At 40.6% G+C, this 26,472-nt stretch overlaps 1 protein-coding gene across 2 annotated transcripts in view; it reads left to right on the top strand.

Moving 5' to 3' along the window:
* The window catches only part of LOC106586108 (nck-associated protein 5), a 101,763-nt gene extending 90,592 nt beyond the window's left edge, over positions 1 to 11,171 (top strand). Inside the window, exons 12-13 of one of the 2 annotated variants that reach the window (XM_045707706.1) lie at positions 8,081 to 8,473; positions 11,115 to 11,171. In XM_045707706.1, the coding sequence (XP_045563662.1) occupies positions 8,081 to 8,473; positions 11,115 to 11,128 (407 nt within the window). In that variant the 3' untranslated portion in view covers positions 11,129 to 11,171. Of the gene's footprint in view, positions 1 to 8,080; positions 8,474 to 11,111 lie in introns of both variants that reach the window. The other variant, XM_014172977.2, reaches the window with a different exon arrangement.
* The last annotated feature ends 15,301 nt before the right edge of the window (positions 11,172 to 26,472 follow it).

Here is a 26,472-nt window from a genome sequence, read left to right on the forward strand (position 1 = left end):
AATAAATGTCACATGCTGTTATGCAAATGGAGACAACAGGTGGAAATTATAGGCAATTGGCAAGACACCCCCAATAAAGGAGTGGTTCTGCAGGTGGTGACCACAGACCACTTCTCAGTTCCTATGCTTCCTGGCTGATGTTTTGGTCACTTTTGAATGCTGGCGGTGCTTTCACTCTAGTGGTAGCATGAGACAGAGTCTACAACCCACACAAGTGGCTCAGGTAGTGCAGCTCATCCAGGATGGCACATCAATGCGAGCTGTGGCAAGAAGGTTTGCGGTGTCTGTCAGCGTAGTGTCCAGAGCATGGAGGCGCTACCAGGAGACAGGCCAGTACATCAGGAGACGTGGAGGAGGCCGTAGGAGGGCAACAACCCAGCAGCAGGACTGCTACCTCCGCCTTTGTGCAAGGAGGAGCACTGACCTCCAGCAGGCCACAAATGTGCATGTGTCTGCTCAAACGGTCAGAAAGAGACTCCATGAGGGTGGTATGAGGGCCCGACGTCCACAGGTGGGGGTTGTGCTTACAGCCCAACACCGTGCAGGACGTTTGACATTTGCCAGAGAACACCAAGATTGGCAAATTCGCCACTGGCGCCCTGTGCTCTTCACAGATGAAAGCAGATTCACACTGAGCACGTGACAGACGTGACAGAGCCTGGAGACACCGTGGAGAATGTTCTGCTGCCTGCAACATCCTCCAGCATGACCGGTTTGGCGGTGGGTCAGTCATGGTGTGGGGTGGCATTTCTTTGGGGGGCCGCACAGCCCTCCATGTGCTCGCCAGAGGTAGCCTGACTGCCATTAGGTACCGAGATGAGATCCTCAAACCCCTTGTGAGACCATATGCTGGTGCGGTTGGCCCAGGGTTCCTCCTAATGCAAGACAATGCTAGACCTCATGTGGCTGGAGTGTGTCAGCAGTTCCTGCAAGAGGAAGACATTGATGCTATGGACTGGCCCGCCCGTTCCCCAGACCTGAATCCAATTGAGCACATCTGGGACATCATGTCTCGCTCCATCCACCAACGCCACGTTGCACCACAGACTGTCCAGGAGTTGGCGGATGCTTTAGTCCAGGTCTGGGAGGAGATCCCTCAGGAGACCATCCGCCACCTCATCAGGAGCATGCCCAGGCGTTGTAGGGGTCATACAGGCACGTGGAGGCCACACACACTACTGAGCTCTGACTTGTTTTAAGGACATTACATCAAAGTTGGATCAGCCTGTAGTGTGGTTTTCCACTTTAATTTTGAGTGTGACTCCAAATCCAGACCTGCATGGGTTGATAAATTGGATTTCCATTGATTATTTTGGTGTGATTTTGTTGTCAGCACATTCAACTATGTAAAGAAAAAAGTATTTAACAAGATTATTTATTTCATTCAGATCTAGGATGTGTTGTTTAAGTGATCCCTTTATTTTTTTGAGCAGTATATTAAGTACCTTACAGTGATTGTTTTCAATTAAAATGATCAAAAAGAAACAAAAATAGCTTTTAAACAAAGAGAAATTTCTCAAGCAAGAATTTTGCTATGATTTTCTGGGAGTTGTTTGGGTGGGGAGGGAAAAACTGAAAATGTGCAGTTATTGGCAGAGAGGTTTGGAAGTCTTATTTTTCTATTAATTAATTTACCACATGGAATTTTGACTTCTATAACCGAACGTTTAGTACTCACAATACTCTATACCAAAATGATCCCATATATGCCACGGCAAAAAAAGGCGAATTAGCTAAGTCACAGAATGACACTTACCGCTTGGCACACACTGGTTGAATCAACATTGTTTCCACGTCATTTCAATGAAATGCACATCTTCTTTTATTATTAATAAAGTGAACACTTAAACGAAAACAACAACCCGACAATCAACAGTTCTGCAAGGTACACAGACTATACAGAAAGCAACCACCCACAAAAACACAGGAAAAACAGGCTGCCTAAGTATGGCTTCCAATCAGAGACAACGAAAGACGCCTGCCTCTGATTGGAAGCCATACTTGGCCACACATAGAAAAAGAAAACTAGAACATATCCCCTGGAAACAAACAAACCCCAAAACACACAGAAACAACACCCCCTGCCATGCCCTGACCATACTACAATGACAAATGACCCTTTTACTGGTCAGGACGTGACCCTACTGATCAAGAACATTTGCATAGAAGTAGCAATCTCTTCTTTTATAAAAGGGTGCGTCTCTTTAACCCAGTAATGACGTCATTCATGACCAGGCACATGCCCACACAGTTGAGTTGAGTTCGGTGAGGGTCTGGGGAGAAGATGTGACACAGACAAAAGGGGAAAGTATCTTTGGATGGGAGGGAGAGACGATTAAGTGAATTAATACAGTTTTTGGTGACAATAAGCTTTGAAATCAGCATATTTTACATTATGGTTCGTATATTATTATTATTATAATAATATTGGCACCCTACTGACAGACACTGGATGACAGCTGATATCAAGAACATGATGACTCCTCGTCAAAATGAATATGGCATGTAAAGAATTCAACTCTTTCCAGATTGTACAGGAACAAAGTTCAGGAAGCCATCTGTCATGCAAAACAGACATTTTAGTCAAACCAGATTTCTCATCTTAAAAAAGAAAACCCACACACTTGTTAGCCTCCTGGACTGTTTATACAAGCGATCAGACATCCCATCCACCATAACCACCCTCATCACCATTGACTTCTCCAAGGCCTTTGACAAAATTGACTACACCATAACCATTGAACACCTAATCTAACTGGATGTCAGACCTGCCCTCACAGCATAGCTCTGCAGTTTTGTGACCGGCCGCAAAAAAACAGATACGCTACCAAGACAGCCTCTCAGGCTGGCAGGAGCTGATGGCGTGGCTCGAGGAACTCTTCTTGGCCCTCTCATCTTCCTTGCGGTCATAGAAAGTGCAGCCCAGGATTTCGACAATAGGTGGAAATATGTTTACAATCTAACTCTGGTCCACATGTGTACAACAGGAAACATCAGCACACCATAGCAGGCCCTGAACAACTTCAACTGTCAAATGCAAAGTGACCTTCACAAGAAAATCACCTGTCCCGTGCCCTCTGGATCGAGGGCCAGCATCTCAAAGTATTTGATAGTATGAAGATTTTAGTGGTAATGGTACAGAAGGACTTACAATGGGGTGAGCAGGTTGCTACTATGGTAACCAAGAGCAACAGTAAACCTTTTCTCCTTCGCTACTTTAATAGGTTCCATGTGCCACAGGAAGACCTGATGACCATTTGCACCGGCTACACCGGCCCACCACAGAGAATACTGCTCCTGCTTGGCACAGCTCTGTGTTTCGATGTCTTGCAGGAGACAGAACGCGTCTCCTTCCTGAGCGTTATGTTGGCTGCATGGTCCCATGGTGTTTATACTTGCGTACTATTGTTTGTACAGATAAACGTGGTACCTTCAGGCATTTGAAAATTGCTCCCAACGATGAACAAGACTTGTGGAGGCCTACAATAATTTTTCTGGGGTCTTGGCTGATTTCTTTAGATTTTCCCATGATGTCAAGCAAAGAGGCACTGAGTTTGACGGTAGGCCTTGAAATACATCTACAGGTACACCTCCAAATGACTGAAATGATGTCAATTAGCCTATCAGAAGCTTCTAAAGCCATGACATCATTTTCTTGAATATTCCAGGCTGTTTAAACGCACAGTCAACTTAGTGTATGTAAACTTCAGACCCACTGGAATTGTGATACAGTGAATTATAAGTAAAATAATCTGTCTGTAAACAATTGTTGGAAAAATTACTTGTGTCATGCACAAAGTAGATGTCCTAACCGACTTGCCAAAACTATAGTTTGTTAACAAGAAATATTGTGGAGTGGTTGAAAAACGAGTTTTAATGATTCCAACCAAAGTGTATGTACCCCATAATGACAAAGCAAAAACAAGTTGTTGTTTTTTACTCTAAATTGAGCTCAGGTGCATCCTGTTTCAATTGATCATCCTTGAGATGTTTCTACAACTTTATTGGAGTCCACCTGTGGTAAATTCAATTGACTGGACATGATTTGGAAAGGCACACACCTGTCTATAAAAGGTCCCACACTTGACACTGCATGTCTGAGCAAAAACCAAGCCATGAGGTCGTAGGAATTGTCCGTAGAGCTCTGAGACAGGATTGTGTCGAGACACAGATTTGGGGAATGGTACCAAAAAATGTATGCAGCATTGAAGGTCCACAAGAACACAGTGGCCTCCATCATTCTTAAATGGAAGACGTTTCCTAGAGCTGGCCAGACGGCCAATCTGAGCAATCGGGGGAGAAGGGCCTTGGTCAGGGAGGTGACCAAGAACCTGATGGTCCCACTGACAGAGCTCCAGAGTTCCTCCATGGAGATGGGAGAAACTTCCAGAAGGACAACCATCTCTGTAGCACTACACCAATCAGGCCATCATTGTAGAGTGGCCTGACGGAAGCCACTCCTCAGTTATAGGTACATGACAGCCCGCTTGGAGTTTGCCAAAAGGCATTTAAAGGACTCTCAGACCATAATGAACAAGATTCTCTGGTCTGATGAAACCAAGATTGAACTCCTTGGTCTGAATGCCAAACGTCACGTCTGGAGGAAACCTGGCACCATCCCTACGGTGAAGCATGATGGTGGCAGCATCATGCTGTGGGGATGTTTTTCAGCAGTAGGGACTGGGAGATTAGTCAGGATCGAGGGAAAGATGAACGGAGCAAAGTACAGAGAGATCCTTGATGAAAACCTGCTCCAGAGCGCTCAGGACCTCAGACTGGGGCGAAGGTTCACCTTCCATCAGGACAACGACCCTAAGCACACAGCCAAGACAGCGCAGGAGTGGCTTCGTGTCAAGTCTCTGAATGTCCTTGAGTGGCCAAGCTAGAGCCCGGACTTGAACCCGATCGAACATCTCTGGAGAGACCTGAAAATAGCTGTGCTGCGACGCTCCCCATCCAACCTGACAGAGAATAAGAGGATCTGCACAAAAGAATGGGAGATACTCCCCAAATACAGGTGTGCCAAGCTTGTAGCATCATACCCAAGAAGACTTGAGGCTGTAATCGCTGCCAAAAGTGCTTCAACAAAGTACTGAGCAAAGGGTCTGAATACTTATGTAAATAGGATATTTCATTTTTACATTTTTTGTACATTTGCTAAAAAATCTTGAAACCTGTTTTTGCTTGGTGCTGTATTGTGTGTAGATTGATGAGAGAAAAAAAAACAATTTAATACATTTTAGATTAAGGTTGTAATGTAACAAAATATGGAAAAAGTCAAGGGGTCTGAATACTTGTATATAGCTTATAAAAAGGAAGAGATGCTTAGGCCTAACCGCAGAGAGGTAGTGATATGCCGGTGGCATGCTACGACACCGGCATGTATTTCTTTATGTCAGATGGCTACTGCGTCTGCTATACAGATATAAACGTACAGAAGGAGGGTAATTCATTATTTTTCAATCTGAATATTTTGTATAAAGATAAGCATTATATTGTTATATTATAAGGGTAACTCTGGTGGACCTTAAACAGTCTTCTTGACCTTTAATTCAACTGTCAGAGTCAGTTGGAGTGCTGGGCGCACTGCCTTCATATCATAGGCCTGCAGTAGCTAAAGCTTAATAATAGCCACACCATACCAAACCTTCACAAATGTTTCTAAACTTTGTTAGGGTGATATCAAAAGTAAGTCAAGCCATTGTTTATAGGGAAAATACGATCAGAAGAGCTAATGTAAACCAGGGAAAAAACGCACTATCCTCCCCTGTGCCCCCCCAAAACCCACACAACCCTCCCAAAAGCAAAAAAAGTTTGACAACCCTCCCCTATTTTGGACCACCCCTCCTCCAGTAAATTTTGATCTGTCCTTTAACCTGTAGTGTGAAAAATATAATTCATATTGCTATGTGGTTTAATCACCAGTGACATTTCTATATTCCGCCAACTAAGCAATTGTGTCTCATTTATCTTGTCTCCTCTGAATTAATAAATAGTCTTATAAAGATCTTTGGTCTTTACCAAAGTGATTTTCTAACTTTTCTGGCCAAGCACCCTATCAACCCCTAGCAAACCTTGAAACCTGTGTGTTAAAATCTGCCTATAAATTTGACAAAAACTGTTGATTATGTAGATGATTTTTTATGTATTCAACCACCAAGCCACATTGATGCAAAGTTGATAAATCTAATAAAGTTTATTGGTCGTGTACACAGTTTAGCAGCTGTTAGACTAATACTTTGAACTATGCTGCTGTGCATTGAACTTATTTATCATGCTTGAATATGGATGAACTGTAAACATCATGCCATGAATACTACTTTATTCCTTCTCATCAATATTTACACACGAGGACACCCGAAGGACTTCTGTGTGACTTTAAGATATTGAATATACAGTTGACCTTTAAAGAGTTTAGATGTTCATACTGTTCCATTTGTGCATCTTCGGTTGTTTGTAGCCACTGAAGTTTGTAGGTGTTAGCTTATTAGTCCTTGTTCAGTGTCTTTTCATTCTTTCAGGCAAATTGAAAGGAGATCAGACAAGGACAGGATCCTAAGCTAGTGCCAAGGGCTTTTTGAGGGCAATCAATGGTCAACCTCTCTGGTGCTGCCTTCCCATGCAAGGAAGTGTCACAGAGGTCCTTGTTAAGTTTTTCCTTCAAAAATACTAATCAATAACGTCTGCGATCTGTATCGTGCTCTTGCCTTTATTAGTTAATCCTATTAGTTGCTCCTGTTTGTGTGACAGGAAAGTAAGAGCTACTTCCATCGTTGTTGTTATTTATTTCGAGAGCTGTTTGTCACAGGTTTGTCACAATTTGAAACTGACCCCCTGAATCGTCTAAGTTTATTCTTGATGTATAATTAAAACACATACTGAATGAAAGCACCCAATTATCAGTGAAGTTGTCAGTTAGCAGCCCACCTGTTTCTCTGGATTGCTGAAGAGGAGCCAGTATTTTATTTTCTGTTGCTAAAGAAGTCTACTGGCTATTAGGTAGACAATCATGCCAGCATGACAAGGAGACAGGGACTTTCATGGTTTGATGTCAATATATCTTGTTCTGAGCTGTGTTTGTCTGTGCCAGGAGGTGCATGTGAAAGAATGCAGTGTGAGAATGCAAAATGACAGTTGTCTTTATTGTTTTTTAATTATTTTATACATTAAATATTCAAACATTGTGTTGCCCAGCATACTATATGAAGTGTACAGTTGTATTACAGTTGAAATAGATACGTATTCAATATTGCTTGAACAGTAATTCATTAGCAATCGCTTTGTCACCAACTGTACAATATCATAAATGCACTTCATTTGACACACTGCCACTAAATCACAATCTCAATTGGTCTCAAAAGTGCCACATTTTCCCTAAGCTTTATCTACCACGATTCCTCTCTGTTTAGGTGAAGCCCATTCTCTCTGGTGGCAACCATGGTATCATGCGCTAATTAGCGAGGAATCATTAGCCAGCATCACAGTTAAATGTAATTGGATTGTACGTAACTACCATCCATCTGGCTTGGCTCTTAGAGAGGACCTTTGCCGAGTGTCGTAGAACGAAAAAAACAGACCATCTGTTGCATTAATGCACTGAAATTACCACAAGGCGGCCTGGGTGACAGCCAGTCGCAGCTGGTTAAGACTCCCTCATGCACAACATAATGTGGCCGAGATAGGACAGGGGACAAGGAGAAAACAGACAATCAAACCAGGCTGGAGAGAAAATAATTCATTAAAATTGATCATGTTGAGGATAATGTTGCATTTCATGTTGTGGGGGCATATTTCCAATGCTATTATAAACCCATTAATTCATAGATTTTGATGTTATACTAGTCATAACATGAGGTAGTTATCATTATTCGGAGGGCATAAATAACACAAGACAATGATTTTTGCAGTGTGATTGTATCTCGTTTTTTATTTGATGCAATACAGCAGGCCTATGCTTGACTCTTGATGATACATACTTAACCAATTATATGAAAAAATGCCATTCTGTTTAGATTTTCCCTTTTGTTATGTGTAACTCCTGCATCTCCAAGCCCCATCATGTTTTTTCCTTGTGCCTCAGGCTCCGGCTGCAAGATGCGAACCTTGGACAGCGGCATTGGAACGTTCCCCCTCCTCGATTCCTCCTCCTTCTTCTCCTCCATCCTCCACCTCCTTCCCAAGTCCACATCGGCCCAACACTCCCTCAGCCCTACCAGTGCTCCCAGTTCCTCTAGTGAGGAGGTGTCACCCTCCCCATTACCCCGGTGGAGAGTACCGTCTGGCTCAAAAGACCATCCCTACAGCCAACCAGGCCTGGACAACTCCTCATTATCCGACACCATTGTGACCCTTGTCCAATCAGTGCCTTATCCCACTGTGGCCTTCCTTCAGCCTGTCCAATCCCTGTCTGAGCCCCTTGTGACCTGTGCCAGTGTGTGTGATACCCAGAGCAAGCTGCCCAGACTAGCCTCAGGTAAAGTCAAAAGACCACTAGTCCAGAGATACGTCTGTCTGGTCATCGGGAACTCAGTCGCGGTCTCAACTTACTGTTAAGAGTTAAGGAGAAAACACATCGCACCAATTGATGGTCTGCAATTTGTTCGCTGTTCCTTCGCTTTTTGAACCCGCTGGTGGGAGACTGACAGCTGTAATTTCTCTATGTTTTTTTTTCATTTAGAATCGGTTTGCACTCAGTTGTAGCTTTTTTACATTTAGAATCGGTTTGCAAATTACAACCAGCACTCTGTTCAGAGGTGCTAAGTATAAACGCTTGACAATCCTACCGGTGTGTCCGTCTTTAGAATGGTAGAATACAAAGGTGGCAATTTTTAAATTTGGTAGTGCATCAGCAGTTTTCCTCTTCTTACGTCAGTCACTGACAGTCACTCAATTAGCCCCATTGCAAAATGTGTAGAATTTCAGAAAATGTGCTTTAAAACTGCATCATTTTCTTTACACCCCTTGGCAAAATAGGTGGAATTGCAGGAACATTTTCTCTCCACTGCCAAAAAGGGGGCCTCTAAAAATATTTTCCAGTGAGGTAAATACAGTCCTGGAAGTGACAGTGATCAGACCTTGTTATTACTACAACTAAAGCCAGCATTAAGGCAGAGGATCACATTTTACGTGAGCAGAGAGAAGAGGCTTGCCCATATTAGTATGCGAATGATAGCCCCAGTTTAGACTCTGCTAAAGAGACACTCTCAATTAGCCTGTCATGAGAGGAGATTTGGTGGTGATTGAAAATCATATCTCACTAGCTAGGTTTCCATCCAATTGGTGACAGATTTTCATAAAAGGCTGTGAGTGATGACGGAATGCAAATAGAAATAGCTTTTGAAGTATAATTACCATGTACCAAATAAAAAGTCCAAGTTAAATGGGTTTTCATCGAATTTTCAACTCTACTGATGGTTTTCTCACTCAAAAATGTTGCTTTATATAGCGAGTGTGCCCACTCTGGTATTGGCACATGCACTCTAGCCAACAGCTCAGATACAGTGTGGTTAGGCCTATAGCCTACATTTTTTTTCTTCTTCTAGGCAAGTCAGTTAAGAACAAATTCTTATTTACAATGAGAGCCTAGGAACAGTGGGTTAACTGCCTTGTTCAGGGGCAGAACAGTAGATTTTTACCTTGTCAGCTCGGGGATTCGATCTAGCATCCTTTCAGTTACTGGCCCAATGCTCTAACCACTAGGATAGCTGCCGCCCCAAGATGATGAGATTATTGATGAGATTATTATGAGAATACTATGAGATTATTATGAGATTATTATGGACAAAAGAGCTAAATTATTTTTATTTGTCTAACGGCAGCCAACCATTGATGATCCTGTCACTAGAATCAGACTCAATATTTACAGGAAAGGAGCATTAAGATCACTGTGCTATTTCACCACAATGTGAAGTTCATAAATTAATTTAATCTGTAGCCTAATAAACTGCATGATTTCCCAAGTCTCCAAGTTTACTTTGATATGATGGTTATTATAACAATATTTGGACATAAAAGTGTTTCCACCAACATTTCTCGCATAACTTATTAGACCTGTTTTTTATCTGATATGTACTTAACGCTGATAAAAAAAGTTGGATGGAAACCTGGTTATAGTGATGCACAGAGAGTTTTTGGTTGGCAAGAGAAAAACAGAAAAAATGGCCAATGTTAAGTGATGCCCAGATAATGCCTTAGGATGGGACAATAACAATAACTTCTGTTAATTACCGAACACCAGATTCAGTGAAAAAAGGCTCTGTGCTCTAGATGTTTTCTATTACAACTGTAACGTTCTCCTGTTACTGTTTGCAAAGCAATAGAACAATCCCTTCGTAACATATTTTCTGGATGAGGTTCACTTTGTATGGGATGACACTCAGCAGTATCATGGAAACAACATCCTTTTTGAAAGCAATATGTACGGGAAAAAACATGTTGTTCTCTAACAACTAGAGAGGAGGTGCTGCCGAAAAATGAGTAACTACTGGGAATGGATGAAATATTATTGTATGTTTAATAAAATATGACTTTTTATACATGGAGAGAGTGTTGCACCCTTGCAGATATTGTTACCCTGAGGGTGTAAGAGCAAATCAACTTGACACTGCTGTTATATTGCTGTCTTAGAATACTTAGAATGTGTTAGAATGTAATGACCAGGGCCTCCCTAGTGGCGCAGTGGTCTAAAGCACTGCATCGCAGTGCTTGGGGCGTCACTACAGACCTGGGTTCGATCTCAGGCTGTGTCACAACCAGCCGTAACCGTGAGTCCCATAGGGCAGCGCACAATTGGCCCAGCCTTGTCTGGGTTAGGGGGAGGGTTTGGCCAGGGAAGCTTTACTTGGCACATCGTGCCTGCAGGCTGATGCTGGTTGTCAGTTGAACAGCGTTTCCTGCCACACATTGGTGCAGCTGGCTTCCAGGTTAAGCGGGCGGGTGTTATGTTTGGCGGGTCATGTTTCGGAGGACGCATGACGCGACTTTCGCCTCTCCTGAGCCCGTTGGGGAGTTGCAGCGATGAGACAAGATTTAAAAAGGGGGTAAAATACTAAAAATAAATGTAATGACCATACAACTTGAACAAAACCGTGCTCTCTCTCTTCTTTTTTCAGCAGTTAGAATGACATGATCGTGAAAGACTGACGAGGACAACTGCTAAGAAACCATCAGCAGTGAGTTGTTTTTAAAACATTATTATTTGTTTTATTGGTAGGTGGAATGGAACCAATGATATTGAGCCATTTCAAATCAAAGACAAGCCCTGCCAACATAGAGCGCAGACAAGACTCCAGTTTGCTGTTAGAACCGTTAGCCGTTTTATATCCAATTAATTGATTATAGCAACCAAGGAATGGTTCTGTAGTTGTCCACATATTCTAGGTCAGAACCATCAAGAGTCGTGATGCCAGTCAGGCGGGAGGGTGCGGGCAGCAATCGGTTGAAGAGCATGCATTTAGTTTTACTAGCATTTAAAAGTGGTTGGAGGCCATGGAAGGAGTGTTGTATGGCGTTGAAGCTCGTCAGGAGGTTTGTTAGCACAGTGTCCAAGAAGGGACAGATGTACAGTATACAGAACGGTGTAGTCTGCGTAGAGCTGGATCAGAGAATCACCAGCAGCAAGAGCGACATCATTGATATATACAGAGAAAAGAGTTGGCCCGAGAATTGAGCCCTGTGGCACCCCCATAGAGACTGCCAGAGGTCCGGACAACAGGCCCTCCGATTTGACACACTGAACTCTATCTGAGAAGTAGTTGATAAACCAGGCGAGGCAGTCATTTGAGAAGCCAAGGCTATTGAGTCTGTCGATAAAAATGTGATGATTGACAGAGTCGAAAGCCTTGGCCAGGTCAATGAAGACGGCTGCACAGTACTGTCTTTTATCGATGGCGGTTATGATATTGTTTAGGACCTTGAGGGTGGCTGAGGTGCACCCATGACCAGCTCGAAAACCAGATTGCATAGTGGAGAATGTACGGTGGGATTTGAAATGGTCGGTGATCTGTTTATTAATTTGGCTTTCGAAGAGTTTAGAAAGGCAGGGCAGGATGGATATAGGTCTATAACAGATTGGGTATAAGGTGTCTCCCCTTTGAAGAGGGGGATGACCGTGGCAGCTTTCCAATCTTTGGGGATCTCAGATGATAAGAAAGGTTGAATAGGTTAGTAATAGGGGTTGCAACAATTTTAGAAAGAGACGGTCCAGATTGTCTAGCCCAGCTGATTTGTAGGGATCCAGATTTTGTAGCTCTTTCAGAACATCAGCTATCTGGATTTGGGTGAGGGAAAAGTGGGGTGGGGTGGGGGGACAAGTTGCTGCAGGGGGTGCTGAGGTGTTGGTAGGGGTGGCCAGGTGGAAAGCATGGCCAGCCGTGGAAAATGCTTATTGAAATGATCGATTATCGTAGATTTATCAGTGTTGACAGTGTTTCCTATCCTCAGTGCAGTGGGAAGCTGGGAGGAGGTGCTCTTATTCTCCATGGACTTTGCAGTGTCCCAAAACTTTTTGGAATTAGTGCTGCAGGAAGCAAATTTCTGTTTGAAAAAGCTAGCGTTAGCTTTCCTAACTGACTGAGTATATTGGTTCCTGACTTCCCTGAAGAGTTGCATATCGTGGGGGCTATTCGATGCTAATGCAGAACACCACAAGATGTTTTTGTGCTGGTCAAGGGCAGTCATGTCTGGGGTGAACCAAGGGCTATATCTGTTCTTAGTTCCACATTTTTTGAATGGGGCATGCTTATTTAAGATGGAGAGTAAAGCACTTTTGAAGAGCAATCAGGCATCCTCTACTGACGGGATGAGGTCAATATCCTTCCAGGATACCTGGGCCAGGTCGGTTAGAAAGGCCTGTTTGCTGACGTGTTTTAGGGAGCGTTTGACAGTGATGAGGTGTGACCGTTTGACCGCGGACCCATTAGGCACGCAGGCAATGAGGCAGTGATCGCTGAGATCCTGGTTGAAGACAGCAGAGGTGTATTTAGAGAGCAAGTTGGTCAGGATAATATCTAAGAGGGTGCCCATGGTTACGGATTTTAGGTTGTACCTGGTTGGTTCCTTGATAATTTGTGTGAGATTGAAGGCATCTAGCTTAGATTGTAGGATGGCCGGGGTGTTACGCACGTCCCGGTTTAGGTCACTTAACAGTACGAACTCTGAAGATAGATGGGGGCGATCAATTCACATATGGTGTCCAGAGCACAGCTGGGGGCTGAAGGGGGTCTATAACAAGCGGCAACGGCGAGAGACTTGTTTCTGGAAAGGTGGATTTTTAAAAGAAGAAGCTCAAATTGTTTGGGCACAGACCTGGATAGTATGACAGAACTCTGCAGGCTATCCCGCTTTGGCAGTTTTATCTTGTCGGAAAATGCTATAGTTAGGGATGGAAATTTCAGGATTTTTGGTGGCCTTCCTAAGCCAGGATTCAGACACGGCTAGGACATCCGGGTTGGCAGAGTGTGCTAAAGCAGTGAATAAAACAAACTTTGGGAGGAGGCTTCTAATGTTAACATGCATGAAACCAATGCTTTTACAGTTACATGTGGGACAATGTGCTCTGAAGCCATTCGCAAGCCATGCATAAAAGGCCTGCTGAAGTGTGTGAGTCATGGTTGATAATGGTAGTGTCTTCCTACGGCTACCCCCCTTACTACCATGATGAGCAGCCATTTTGACTGCAACATTCTAACAGTCTAATAAATGCATTTCATATATGCTATTGGAAAAATAATCATTTGGTTGTGTTTATGAAGGTCTTGGGTAACATTAGAATACGAAAAATACGAATACGAAAAAAACATTTCAATGAACACAATAGCATTTCCATTAGTTTATGTTACTGTAGACTATCAGCTGCCACATGCTCATGTGTGGAGTGCATGGAACAGTTATTCTTGGAAAATGTGATATTTTGAAATAGAGCTAATCTCTTCCATTTGGAGAGTTATTTGGAAACCTCAGAATCTGCTGTTTCTGATACTATATCGAAATCCTCCATGTAGTGTTGCAAAGCTACCGGTAATTTACCAAAGTTACCAGAATCTTTGTTAATTTTGGTAATTAACAGTTAATCTATGGCAATCTGGTAACTGGTATCTTTGGTAATTTATACTTGAATAACTAAACAACAAGTAATTCATATATACTATTCATTTTTTACATCTGTGTTCATATTGTCCATGAGTTTCTCGTGGTAGACCATATAGTAAAAGAGAAAATTGGTTTATATTAAGGATAATGTTTTACAGCTACATCATTAAATTGAATTGATTATTTTACATGTTAAAATTGCAATACAGAGGGCCAGAGATAATTACAGTCACTGGTCATAGTCTGAAGTACCCAAAAGGGCCACTAGATGTCTTGTGATAAATTACGTAAAATCCTTGAACGTTACCAAAATTCTGTAATTTACCCTCCATTTTACCCTTAACTGCATGTGACTCTATAGGAGGATTTGAAAAAGTAATTTTGTGGCGCTGCACTGAAAAAAATGACATCCTCTTAAAACTGCTTATAACACCAATTCTGTTTGTGATATCAAAATTCTAACATACTGTAAGTGTGTTAAATAGACCTACAGTATTTAGGAAAAGTCAAGGACAGAGGGGGCCATGACTTAAAAAATGGCACAGATATTTCCATTTTAAATTCGCATGCAGTCAAAATGACTGCCTCTGTGCTTCTATTGTTAAAGAGTGCATTGTATTTTAGGTAACTTAATTGAACTACCATTCAAATAATTTTCTAAGTCTCAAGCACTTTGACCATTTGGAAAAGAATGTTAGATATTATAGTGATTCATATTTCATCATTGAAATTTGAGACTGCACTTGACTGTAAAGAGCTGTAAAGCAGGTCAAAGTCAAGACTTGACTGTTAGATTGCGCTGTTGTATACACTGTTGTACACTATCACAGAACTGCTCCTGTGTACTGTTTTCTGTTATATGTCTTGTTATTTCACAAGCATCGGAAGAGGCTGTAGTTTGCTGTAAGGTTAGAAATACTGATACATCTTATTTTCTCATCACGCTTGTCTGTCAGAAAACTTTTTTAGTTGTGTGCAGGAAATTGACGTTTACATGAAGTGTGACTTCTGTCTTCTGCATAATTTTCTGCATAGGTTACTTTTTCCTGAGAGGAATCCAGGAAGTATGTGACATGTATTTCTGAGTTTTTTAATCACCCCTGGCAAATTTCTTTCAAGCATGTGTTCCGGCACAGTAGCCTTAAACATGTCTTTGCAATGTGCTGGTCCCAAGGTCAAAGTAAAATATGAACAGTAAGGTTAGTATTTGGTGTGTGTGTTAGCTAAGAGCATAATGATTCACAGTGTTGATAATAATGTATGATTGGTGAACCAGAGTTTTTGCTGGTCAGGTAAGGGCCCCATGCACAGCTGTAATTATTTAATTCAGTCCTCTAGGTCCCCACTTTGACCCAATGATTGACATGATGACATTATTGGTATATCTTTAAAGCCAGATGTTAAACCTGATCTACATGTGTTACTACAAAAATCTCCCCTGAAACCGACTAAATAGCCATGCAAAGAGACATCAAATGTAATTGGTCATTTAGAAAGGGGTGATTTAGAATACATTAGCCTCTCTCACCTCCCCCTAGTTGTTCTTGTTTAATGCAGTAATGTACTTAATTAACGTTTAAAAATCTTTGTCATTTGAATAACAACCTTGGGGCTAGGTTCCATTGTCAAATATGCAGCCTTCAGTGAAACATCATTATGAGCAAGAATGATTGAAGTTTATGACTTTGACCCTATGTTGCATTCCAACACCTTGGCAGCTGCAGAGCGACAGGTGTCTCGAACATTTTGCTGAGCTCATAATCGTCCAATTGCAAATGATTCATGCCATTGCAATGAAACTCCTTGATTGTCCATATGGCTGAAACGCTAAGATTTGAGGTACTTTTGTATTATTAGTAGGAAGGTTGAAGTTTAACTTTCATCCCATCAGCAGTGGGTGGAGAGTTTGCTGTTTTTCATAATGAAACAATTGCATTTGCATTTTTTGTGTGACACAGATGTTGATTTTTCCCCATGTATCAACTAATCCTGTTTTCCTCTTCCATTTCAGAATAAATTATGGAACAAAATGAGCAGCATCGAGGGGAGAGAGATAGAAAGAGAGGGCTATCAGCAGGCATGTAACCTACAGGGAGATGCATGATTACAATGGCTCATGGTCAAACAAAAGCACTATACCTACCTTTAGGAATAGAACTGCCCGTGAAAACATGTTTTGTCAACATATGAAGGCTAGAAGCCTGAAAGTTGCCCATTTCCTTCTGATGAGTTTCTGTCCACAGGACCCGAAGTGTTAAAATCAGCAAACTATTGATTTACAGTCACAAGCAATTATAATCATCATTGGACTTGGTTTGCTGGACTTGACACACATTAGCCTCTTCAGTAGCTTTACCAATTCGCTCACACTTAGGTACTGTGCTGTAATTTCTAATTGCTTCTTATCTTATCAACTTAATTTTAGACAGATGGCGTGGGAAGAAGGCCACAATGACCTTCTCTCTTTCGGGAGTTTTATGAAAGGGATAGTTCACTCAATTTACAAAATATTGATTTCCTTACCCTGTAAGCAGTCTTTGGACAAGGTAAGACAGAATTCATGCTTTGGTTTTACTTACAGGGTAAAGTAAGGAATATGTAATTTAGTCATTTGGGTGAAGTATCTCTTTAACAGTTAGCAAAACAATACAGACTGACTTGCTAGGTTCTGTGCTGGGCAATATGCGGTTGGGTTATTTAGGAACAAAACCGATGCGTGCTCAACTTTGGGGCAATAATTCCAAAGGATTTTTGACAACGTGAAATATATTTAGTCTCCGAATGTTAATTGAAAACATACTTTTGCACAATAAGCACTTGTTGTTTTCTCTCAAATAGATTATTTAAGATATTGGGTAGCTAGCTAGCGAATTTTTGCCATATTAGCATAGACATACAGAAAGTCAAGCACCTCAAAATAAGACATGGTATCAAGAACAAGATACAATTAGCTGAAACAAACCACCTACGATTCCCCACATGGCAGCTTTTTGTCAATGTTGCTAGCTATCTGACCATTCAGAATCATAACAACTCATGGTCTTCTGCCCCATCAATGCGCAGGCATAATTTTCTTGATGTTGTCAGGCAACCCGTCTATATGGACTGTCAACTGACACACAAAATCAGTGCGCAACAAACATAACTTCAAGGACGTCTGACTGGCTAATAAGCTATCAAACACAGAAGTACAGTATAGGCAGGATCTTCACTCATAACTGGGTCGTTCCACCTAAAAAATCACAAGAAAGAAGATTGACACCCACTATCTCAGATTGTTCTGAAATAGGTTCTGTAGTTAGTGACAAATTCCATTAACGTTCCTGAAACATTCTTTTGTTGAAATATAATTTGATCTCTGAGAAATTCAGCTAATTAATTGCACCCAAATTGTGCATTTTAATTGACAGGATTCTGATAATATTCAATAAATACAGTACCCAACATCCGATATGGACCAAAAATGGGATGACTCAAATGTATGTCACTACAATGAATAGATTCACCCTAAAACTGCATGAACAAGTAAATTAAAAAGCATGTTAGCTTTGTATATAACAAGTACTTTTAATGATGTGTTACACATTACTGAACTCTTGTATGTACAGTATACCTATGAACTCAGTTATACATAAGCGCAACATGAATATTGCTATGCAATCAGCTCAGGGAAATGCCATTACTCATTTAGGAAATATTTAAGAGATGGCTATATGGAAGTTATAAGCAGGTTTTCAATTCAACCCCAACACATGATTTTTGTATAATGTAATGTATATTTACAGTGCCTTCAGAAAGTATACACACCCTTTAACTTTTTGCACATTTTGTTGTTTATTCTTATTTACAATGAAACCCTCCCCTAACCCAGACAATGCTGGGCCAATTGTGTGCTGCCCTATGGGACTCCCAATCAAGGACAGTTGTGATACAGCCCAGGATCGAACCCGGGTCTATAGTGACGCTTCTAGCACTGCGATGCAGTACCTTAGACCCCTGCGCCACTCAGGATCCCTGTGTCACAGTCTGAGATTAAAATAGATTAAATTGAGGTTTGTTTGTCACTTGCCTACACACAATAACCCATAATTCCAAAGTAGAATTATGTTTTTTGAAATTTTTACAAATTAATAAAAAATGTGAAGCTGAAATGTATTCAACCCCTTTGTTATGGCAAGCCTAAATAAATTCCGGAGTACAAATTTGCAAAACAAGTCACATAATAAGTTGCATGGACTGACTGTGAATGACTGCCTCATCTTTGTACCCCACAAATACAATTATTTGTAAGGTCCCTGAGTCGAGCAGTATATTTCAAACACAGCGTCAACCACAAATGCCTTGTAAAGAAGGGCACCTATTGGTAGTTGGGTAAACACAACAGCTTCCGATGAAATTGCAGAGCGCCAAATTCAAATTAAATTACTATAAATATTTAACTTTCATGAAATCACAAGTGCAATACATCAAAATAAAGCTTAACTTGTTAATCCAGCCGCCATGTCAGATTTCAAAAACACTTTACGGCGAAAGCAAACCATGCAATTATCTGAGGACAGTGCTCAGCACACAAAACATTACAAACAGTTAGCAGCCAAGTAGATTAGTCACGAAAGTCTGTAATAGCAATAAAATTAATCACTTACCTTTGATGATCTTCGTATGGTTACACTCACAAGATGCCGGTTACACAATAAATGTTTGTTTTGTTCGATAAAGTCCCTCTTTATATCCAAAAACCTCCATTTGGTTGCCGCGTTTTGTTCAGTAATCCAATTGCTCAAATGCGGTCACAACGGGCAGACGAAAATTCCAAATAGTATCCGTAAAGTTCATAGAAACATGTCAAACCATGTTTATAATCAATCCTCAGGTTGTTTTTAGCCTAAATAATCGATAATATTTCAACCAGACAATAGCGTCATCAATATAAAAAAAAACAAGAAAGGTGCGCTCTCTGTCGTGCGCAGTAACCAGCTCTGGGGACATCCCAGGGTCCACTCACTCAATGTGGTCATTCTCCCTCATTTTTCAGAATAAAAGCCTGAAACAATGTCTAAAGACTGTTCACAACTAGTGGAAGCCATCGGGAACGCAATCTGGGTCATAACCATTTATATGGTCGATAGGCTTTCAATGGAAAAACACCCATTTCAAAATAATGGCACTTCCTGGAGGGATTTTCCTCAGGTTTTCGCCTGCCATATCAGTTCTGTTATACTCACAAACGTTATTTTAACCGTTTTGGAAACTATAGTGTTTTCTATCCAAATCTACCAATTATATGCATATCCTAGCTTCTGGGCCTGAGTAGCAGGCAGTTTACTTTGGGCACGCTTTTCATCCAAAATTCCGAATGCTGCCCCCTATCCTAAAAACATAGTTGCTGGAGAGGAAGGAAACAACACAAGGGATTTCACCATGAGGCCAATGGTTACCGAGTCAAACAGTTACTGAGTTTAATGGCTGTGATAGGAGAAAACTGAGAATGGACAACATTAAAGTTACTCCACAATACTAACCTAAATGACAGAGTGAAAAGAAAGAAGCCTGTACAGAATAAAAAATATTACAAAACATGCATCCTGTTTGCAATAAAGTAAAACTACAAAAATTATAGCAAAAAAATGTACTTTATGTCTTGAATACAACACAACACATCACTGAGTACCATTCTTCACATGTTCAAGCATGGTGATGTGTGTAGGTGAGAGAAAAAACAATTTAATCAATTTTGAATTCAGGCTGTAACACAACAAAATGTGCAATAATTTAAAGGGTATGAATACGTTTTGTATAAACTTTATATGTATAAAATAACTGAGGTATTGCGTTTAGGCAACTCACTTTTAAGCTCCAAATATAATGCATATTGTGTACTCTACTGATCTTTTCATTGTTACGAATGCATCCTGACATGTTTGGCTGCTATATGAAATGTTTTGCTTCCCTAACCCTTTTTTAAATAGTTTCCCTACCTTGACTTTTATACATTGTGATGACCATTTACCCCAGGGTGGTCTCTCTCCTCCTGGGTATACAGTAGTGCATAATCAGTCCTGGTAACCTGGGGTATTTTAGACACCACACCAGAAGCAGAATAAGGACATAACAAAAATATATTAGCACTGTTGTGACCTATTGTATTGCCCCCATATTCCCAACCAACCATAGTCCATCCTACGTCACCACTTATGACAAAATGTGTAAATGTAGTATGACAGAAAACAACTTTGGGCTTTCTGAGAAGCAAGCCAAAAATTCCCTAAAACTTTTGGGATACATATCAGGTCAATTTTCTATATGACTACAGAGATAGTCTCTATTGATACTCCCTATAAAGAGACATTAAAGAGGCAATCTGCATCTCAACAAAAACAAAGTTTCTGAGCTACTGTTTTGGTAAAGAAATCTGAGGTGTGGGGCTGGAGAAAAGTAACAACTTTCACATTCATAGACAGAGATGGGTGCAAGGACTGAGCATACATGAGATTCTAATTATTGTGTTAATCATGTTTTGAGGCTGTACAGTATTTGCTTACAATTAAACAATGGAGTAAAACAAGCTTACATTTTGGTTTGACAGTTGAACTAAGCTAATTAGGAATTTATATTCAATACAATCACAGATTGCCCTTTTAACCCTTATGTATGAAACATAAACTATTGTGTAACGTTAATTGACGACTATGAAATATTTTTGCCAACAGATTAAAGTATTACAATTTCAAACAAAATAAGTAATTTGCATAGATGCCATAAATACCTATGAAATACTACTGCTTTCCTCTAATGCACACTTACAAATGTATATCACTGTTTATACTCATGATAACCCTTTAATTGTTGCAATATTGCATTTATTTTTAAGAAAATATGAATAACTGTTAATTGATGTTTTATGAGTATAGTAATATACATGTGTACTAGCCATTTAAGCAATTCTAACGAGTCAATGAAGTCTTCCGACATGATACTGGTTGTGAGAGCATGAAGTCTTTGTTTTGATATTGTTCATATTAATGGAGAGAGTCAATTTCGAAAAACTATTGTATTTTTTTAGTATTCATGTCTTAAAACCCATTATTTGTATACTGTACATAAGTATGGTGATTACAATGTTCTTTACAATTCATCCTCAGCTGTCTGTTTTTCTAAGAACTCAATGCCGGTTATGTTCCTCTGTGATAATGTGTCCGATGTTTGACAATACTATCCTCTGTTCTATCCAAAACCTATCAGGGTGAAATAAACTATTTCAGCACTTATGGTGTTGCTACCACCAGGGGACATTGTTATGTCACAAAAACCTGACAACGCCAACTGGTTAACTGTAAAAGATTAGAGTTCTAGTGACCAGTTGGGAACCACAGTAACCATGAAACACAAGGAAGCAAGAGTTCAGCAAAAAGCATGAACATTTATTTAAAACAATAGGTAGATTGGAAATGTATCAAAATTATGTAGGCCACCCACTAAAGGGGTTAGTGTGGAATCGATTACACTCAACAACAACAAAAAATAGTTTCTCCTGTTTTAGGGGATAAGGCAATTCTGGCAGCGTGCCAGCTCCGAGCCTCATTTTACTCCGGTTCTGTCCACTCATCTGTGGGCCTGAGGCACAAAGAAACAAGGAAAAGCTAATATTTCTCAACTGTTGGCTCATTATTCACAAGGTTGAGGAATTGTTGCTCTCATGATAATCACCTATAACAGTAACAGTCCAGTATTCAAATAAATAGATACAGTAATAATCCAATCCACATCAATTGTCAATACTTTAAAATCATTTGTCCTTCCTTTTAAAAGCAGTGAGCCAGGTATTGCAGGTACGTTAAAAAGGAGTGAGATTAAAAGACAGCAATATTGGTCCTTTGACAGGCATTTAACGTTTCACTTCCCTGTTTACTTTGTGAACCAGTCCGGATTTTGACGCTGATCAGTCTGATGCGCCTTCAAAACTTCATCGTAGCTCCGCTCCGTTTTTCCAGTTCCAGTGTTTCGCAAGAGGTCCTTCCTCGTCTCTGTCCCAAACCATTCTGGCACACCTTCTTCTTCTTCCTCAAGTTGCATCGCACTGAGCGCCTGCTCCCTCTGATCTGAAAAAACACAAACAAACATCACAAGTCCACTTTGGGTTCATTCTGGCACATGTTGCTACCATGGCCTTTAAATAAACACCTCAATCTGGTCATGCACCAATGGGAATGTACTGTACATTGAATTATTGATACTTGCATTCTCACGAGGGGCTGAGAAATTCAGGGAAGTGGTGTGCTCCTGTATTCCCTCCGTAGTAACACTCCAATGTTGACAGCGATGTTCCTGTGAGTAAACAGTGGAACTTCCAACAAGGGTAAGTGAAACAGTGCAAAAAAGGTGTGATCAAGCCATCTTACGGTGGAATGTACAACTAAGACCTCATTATCATTTTGTTTTTGTCATTTCAGGACAGTTATAGTGTTATATTGACCAAAATAAATGTGTGTGATTGTTAAAAGTATTTATGTCTGTGTGAACAGTCAATGTGGTTTGTGAGGGCATTAGTACATACACTGGCAATATACTGTAAGTACAGAATCGGCTTGCAGTGTATACTGTACATAATAGACTTACAAAGCTGTCACATTGCCTTAACACCACTGTTGAGAGTTAAGTCCATGGGTCAAATAATCATTGATTACCACAGTGACTCGAATCTCACCTTTGTGAAAGCTCACCTGTCTTTTCTCCCAAATCTGTCTTAGAATGTGGATCTACTGTACTTCTAAAGAATCCATTGAAAGTGAAAGTACCTTTAACCTTGAGCAGTGACAGCTGTCAGGAAAGATGACTTAAGTCCTGGCTCTAAGTCACTGTGACATATGCCTTCCCTTTGATGAATAGATCTTGATTCAGCATGAACCCCGGGATTCTTTTTCCAACAGGCAAAATGTACGTGGCAGCTAAGGTTTTGCTATTGGTTTGAAAGTCTCTCTCCACATCTTGATCCTGTTGACCTACCATATTTAAATTCAGCATCTGAACCGGCAGAGACCTTTAGTTCAATGTTATTTGAAGGTCTGTTTGTTGTATATTTGAACATTTGATACAGTGCCTTGCGAAAGTATTCATCCCCCTTGGCGTTTTTCCTATTTTGTTGCATTACAACCTGTAATTTAAATTGATTTCTATTTGGATGTCATGTAACAAAATAGTCCAAACTGGTTTAGTAAAATGAAAAAAAAAAGTTACAAAAAATATGAAAAAATGAAATAAATGATTAAAGAATAAATAACGGAAAAGTGGTGCGTGCGTGTGTATTCACCCCCTTTGCTATGAAGCCCCTAAATAAGATCTGGTGCAACCAATTACCTTCAGAAGTCACATAATTAGTTTTAAAAAAGTCCACCTGTGTGCATTCTAAGTGTCACATGATCTCAGTATATATACACCTGTTCTGAAATGCCCCAGAGTCTGCAACACCACTAAGCAAGGAGCACCACCAAGCAAGCAGCACCATGAAGACCAAGGAGCTCTCCAAACAGGTCAGGGACAAAGTTGTGGAGAAGTACAGATCAGGGTTGGGTTATAAAAATATATCAAAAACTTTGAACATCCCACCGAGCACCATTAAATCCATTATTAAAAAATTGAAAGAATATGGCACCACAACAAACCTGTCAAGAGCGGGCCTCCCACCAAAACTCACGGACCAGGCAAGAAAGGCATTCATCAGAGAGGCAACAAAGAGATCAAAGATAACCCTGAAGGAGCTGCAAAGCTCCACAGCAGAGATTGGAGTATCTGTCCATAGGACCACTTCAAGCCTTACACTCCACAGAGCTGGGCTTTACGGAAGAGTGGCCAGAAAAAAAGCCATTGCTTAAAAAAAAAGATAAGCAAACACGTTTGGTGTTCGTCAAAAGGCATGTGGGAGACTCCCCAAACATATGGAAGAAGGTACCCTGGTCAGATGAGACTAAAATTTAGCCTTTTGGCCATCAAGGAAAACACAATGTCTGGTGCAAACCCAACACCTCTCATCACCCTGAGAACACATCCCAACAGTGAAGCATGATGGTGGTGGCAGCGTCATGCTGTGGGGATGTTTTTCATCGGCAGGGACTGGGAAACAGGTCAGAACTGAAGGAATGATCGATGGTGCTAAATACAGGGAACTTCTTGAGGGAAACCTGTTTCAGCCTTTCAGAGATTTGAGACTGGGACGGGGGTTCACTTTCCAGCAGGACAATGATCCTAAGCATACTGCTAAAGCAACACTCGAGTGGTTTAAGGGGAAACATTTAAATGGCTTGGAATGGCCTCGTCAAAGCCCAGACCTCAATCCAATTGAGAATCTGTGGTATGACTTAAATATTGCTGTACACCAGCGAAACCCATCCAACTTGAAGGAGCAGGAGCAGTTTTGCCTTGAAGAATAGGCAAAATTCCCAGTGGCTAGATGTGCCAAGGTTATAGAGACATACCCCAAGAGACTTGCAGCTGTAATTGCTGCAAAAGGTGGCTCTACAAAGTATTGACTTGGGGCGGTGAATAGTTATGCACCCTCAAGTTTTCAGTTTTTTTGTCTTTTCTTATTTGTTTCACAATAAAAAAAAATATTTGGCATCTTCAAAGTGGTAGGCATGTTGTGTAAATCAAATGATGCAAATCCCCCCCCCAAAAAAATCTATTTTAATTCCAGGTTGTAAGGCAAGAAAATAAGAAAAATGCCAAGGGGGTGAATACTTTCTAAGCCACCGTAGTTTCTGATATTTTCCTTGCTGTCCAAGCCAATGCCTCAAAGGTTAAGCGCTCGATTCAATCCCTACCAAAGTTCAGCGCTATAGGGCGCTTGAAATGTAAAGCTAATTTTCAATTTAGCCGACATATGCAACATTTGCCGGGAACGCAGTCTCTGCTAAGATGGGAACATCTTAGCAGAGAATTAAACCCGCATTAAACCCGTCTTTAAATGCCAATCGAGTACATTGTGGAACTTTGGCAATAGAGATTGAATCCAGCCCTTAGTAACAATGAGTTGGATGTTATTTTCAACTAAATACAAAGATCTTGTTTCAGTTAACCCCCAAGGGGGTTTATTTAAAAAAGTCATAATAAAAGTAGTCGGAATCCACAAAAACTTTTTGGCTTACTGAGGCCAATTAACAGATTTTGAGCTCTAATGAAGCAGGGTATTCTTAACAATTAACAGTCTCTTGATGGGCAATTATGGAGGAATAAATAAAGCTAATTAACTTAACTCAGTAGCCTAAGTCAAGAGCAACTCCTCAATAGCCCTCTGATCCTGTCAAGAGGGTTTGATGGAGGGTGAAAACAAGTCTGTCTATCTCTTGAAAGGTCATCATTAATAATAAGAATATGTTCTTAATTGACTTACCGATACGTGTTTTTATAAAGGTTTGATAAATAAACTACAAACCATTTTGAAAAGAAAGGAACAGTGCATTAAACAGTGCATAGGCTACTATACGGTATATACCTCTTGTTGATTAAAGTCTTAGTCATTCTGATGGAACATTTGAAGGTTGACATAGAGTATACATTCACAGTGTTCCTTGTGAAGATGTCGTTAACCTTCACACAGGAACATGTGGGCAGGTGTAGACAGCCATCTAGTGCAAATTAGTTTGGAGCCTGGAAAGAGTAAATTGACGTGGAGCGCAATTCAGCAGCGCGAGACATGGTGTTAGATGGTTTTCTAGGGGAAATTGCAGCACAGTTTGAAACTATTATTCAGAAAAAGCACCATGCTGTACTATTTCTGATTTCTCTAAGCAGAAAAAGGTACTGTATCTTATCTACTATGACCCTTTCTACATTCATAGTACATTTTGCAGTGATAAATCAACACTTAAAGAGTTCATTTTAGCACTACCTCAGATAACAAATGGTCTCACTATATGCTTTCATTACACTTGTCGGTGTTACTCAAATATAACACAATAGGGTAATTAACACTCACAGTGTTATTTAAATTCAACACTGGTGTTAATCTAAAGGTAACTCCCATTAGTGTTCAACAAAAACACTGTTACAGTAAATCATTTGGGGCTTTTTCTTAACACTGTGTGGTGTAAAGCGTAATTTGCAAATTTCCCATGGTGCCTTCCCTTTTTCGAGTGACGTATAGAGTCACCACCCATTACTTTATTTGTTAGTGACAGAGACATGATTGTTGAATTCTTTGCTTGCAAAGGCCTGTGGCTTTTACCAAATGAGTACATAGGTGATTGTTATCATAAAACCTTTTTGAAAATACATTACATACAGTGAATCATAAAGCCTTACTTTGATGGCCTAGTTTTACCCTAAGACAGTAATGTTAGGAAATTCCAAGTTTACAGGCCACATCAAGCCTGCAAGTCACATTATGATGGC

Source organism: Salmo salar, chromosome ssa25 (genome assembly GCF_905237065.1).
Source record: "Salmo salar chromosome ssa25, Ssal_v3.1, whole genome shotgun sequence".
Taxonomy (NCBI): Eukaryota; Metazoa; Chordata; class Actinopteri; order Salmoniformes; family Salmonidae; genus Salmo; species Salmo salar.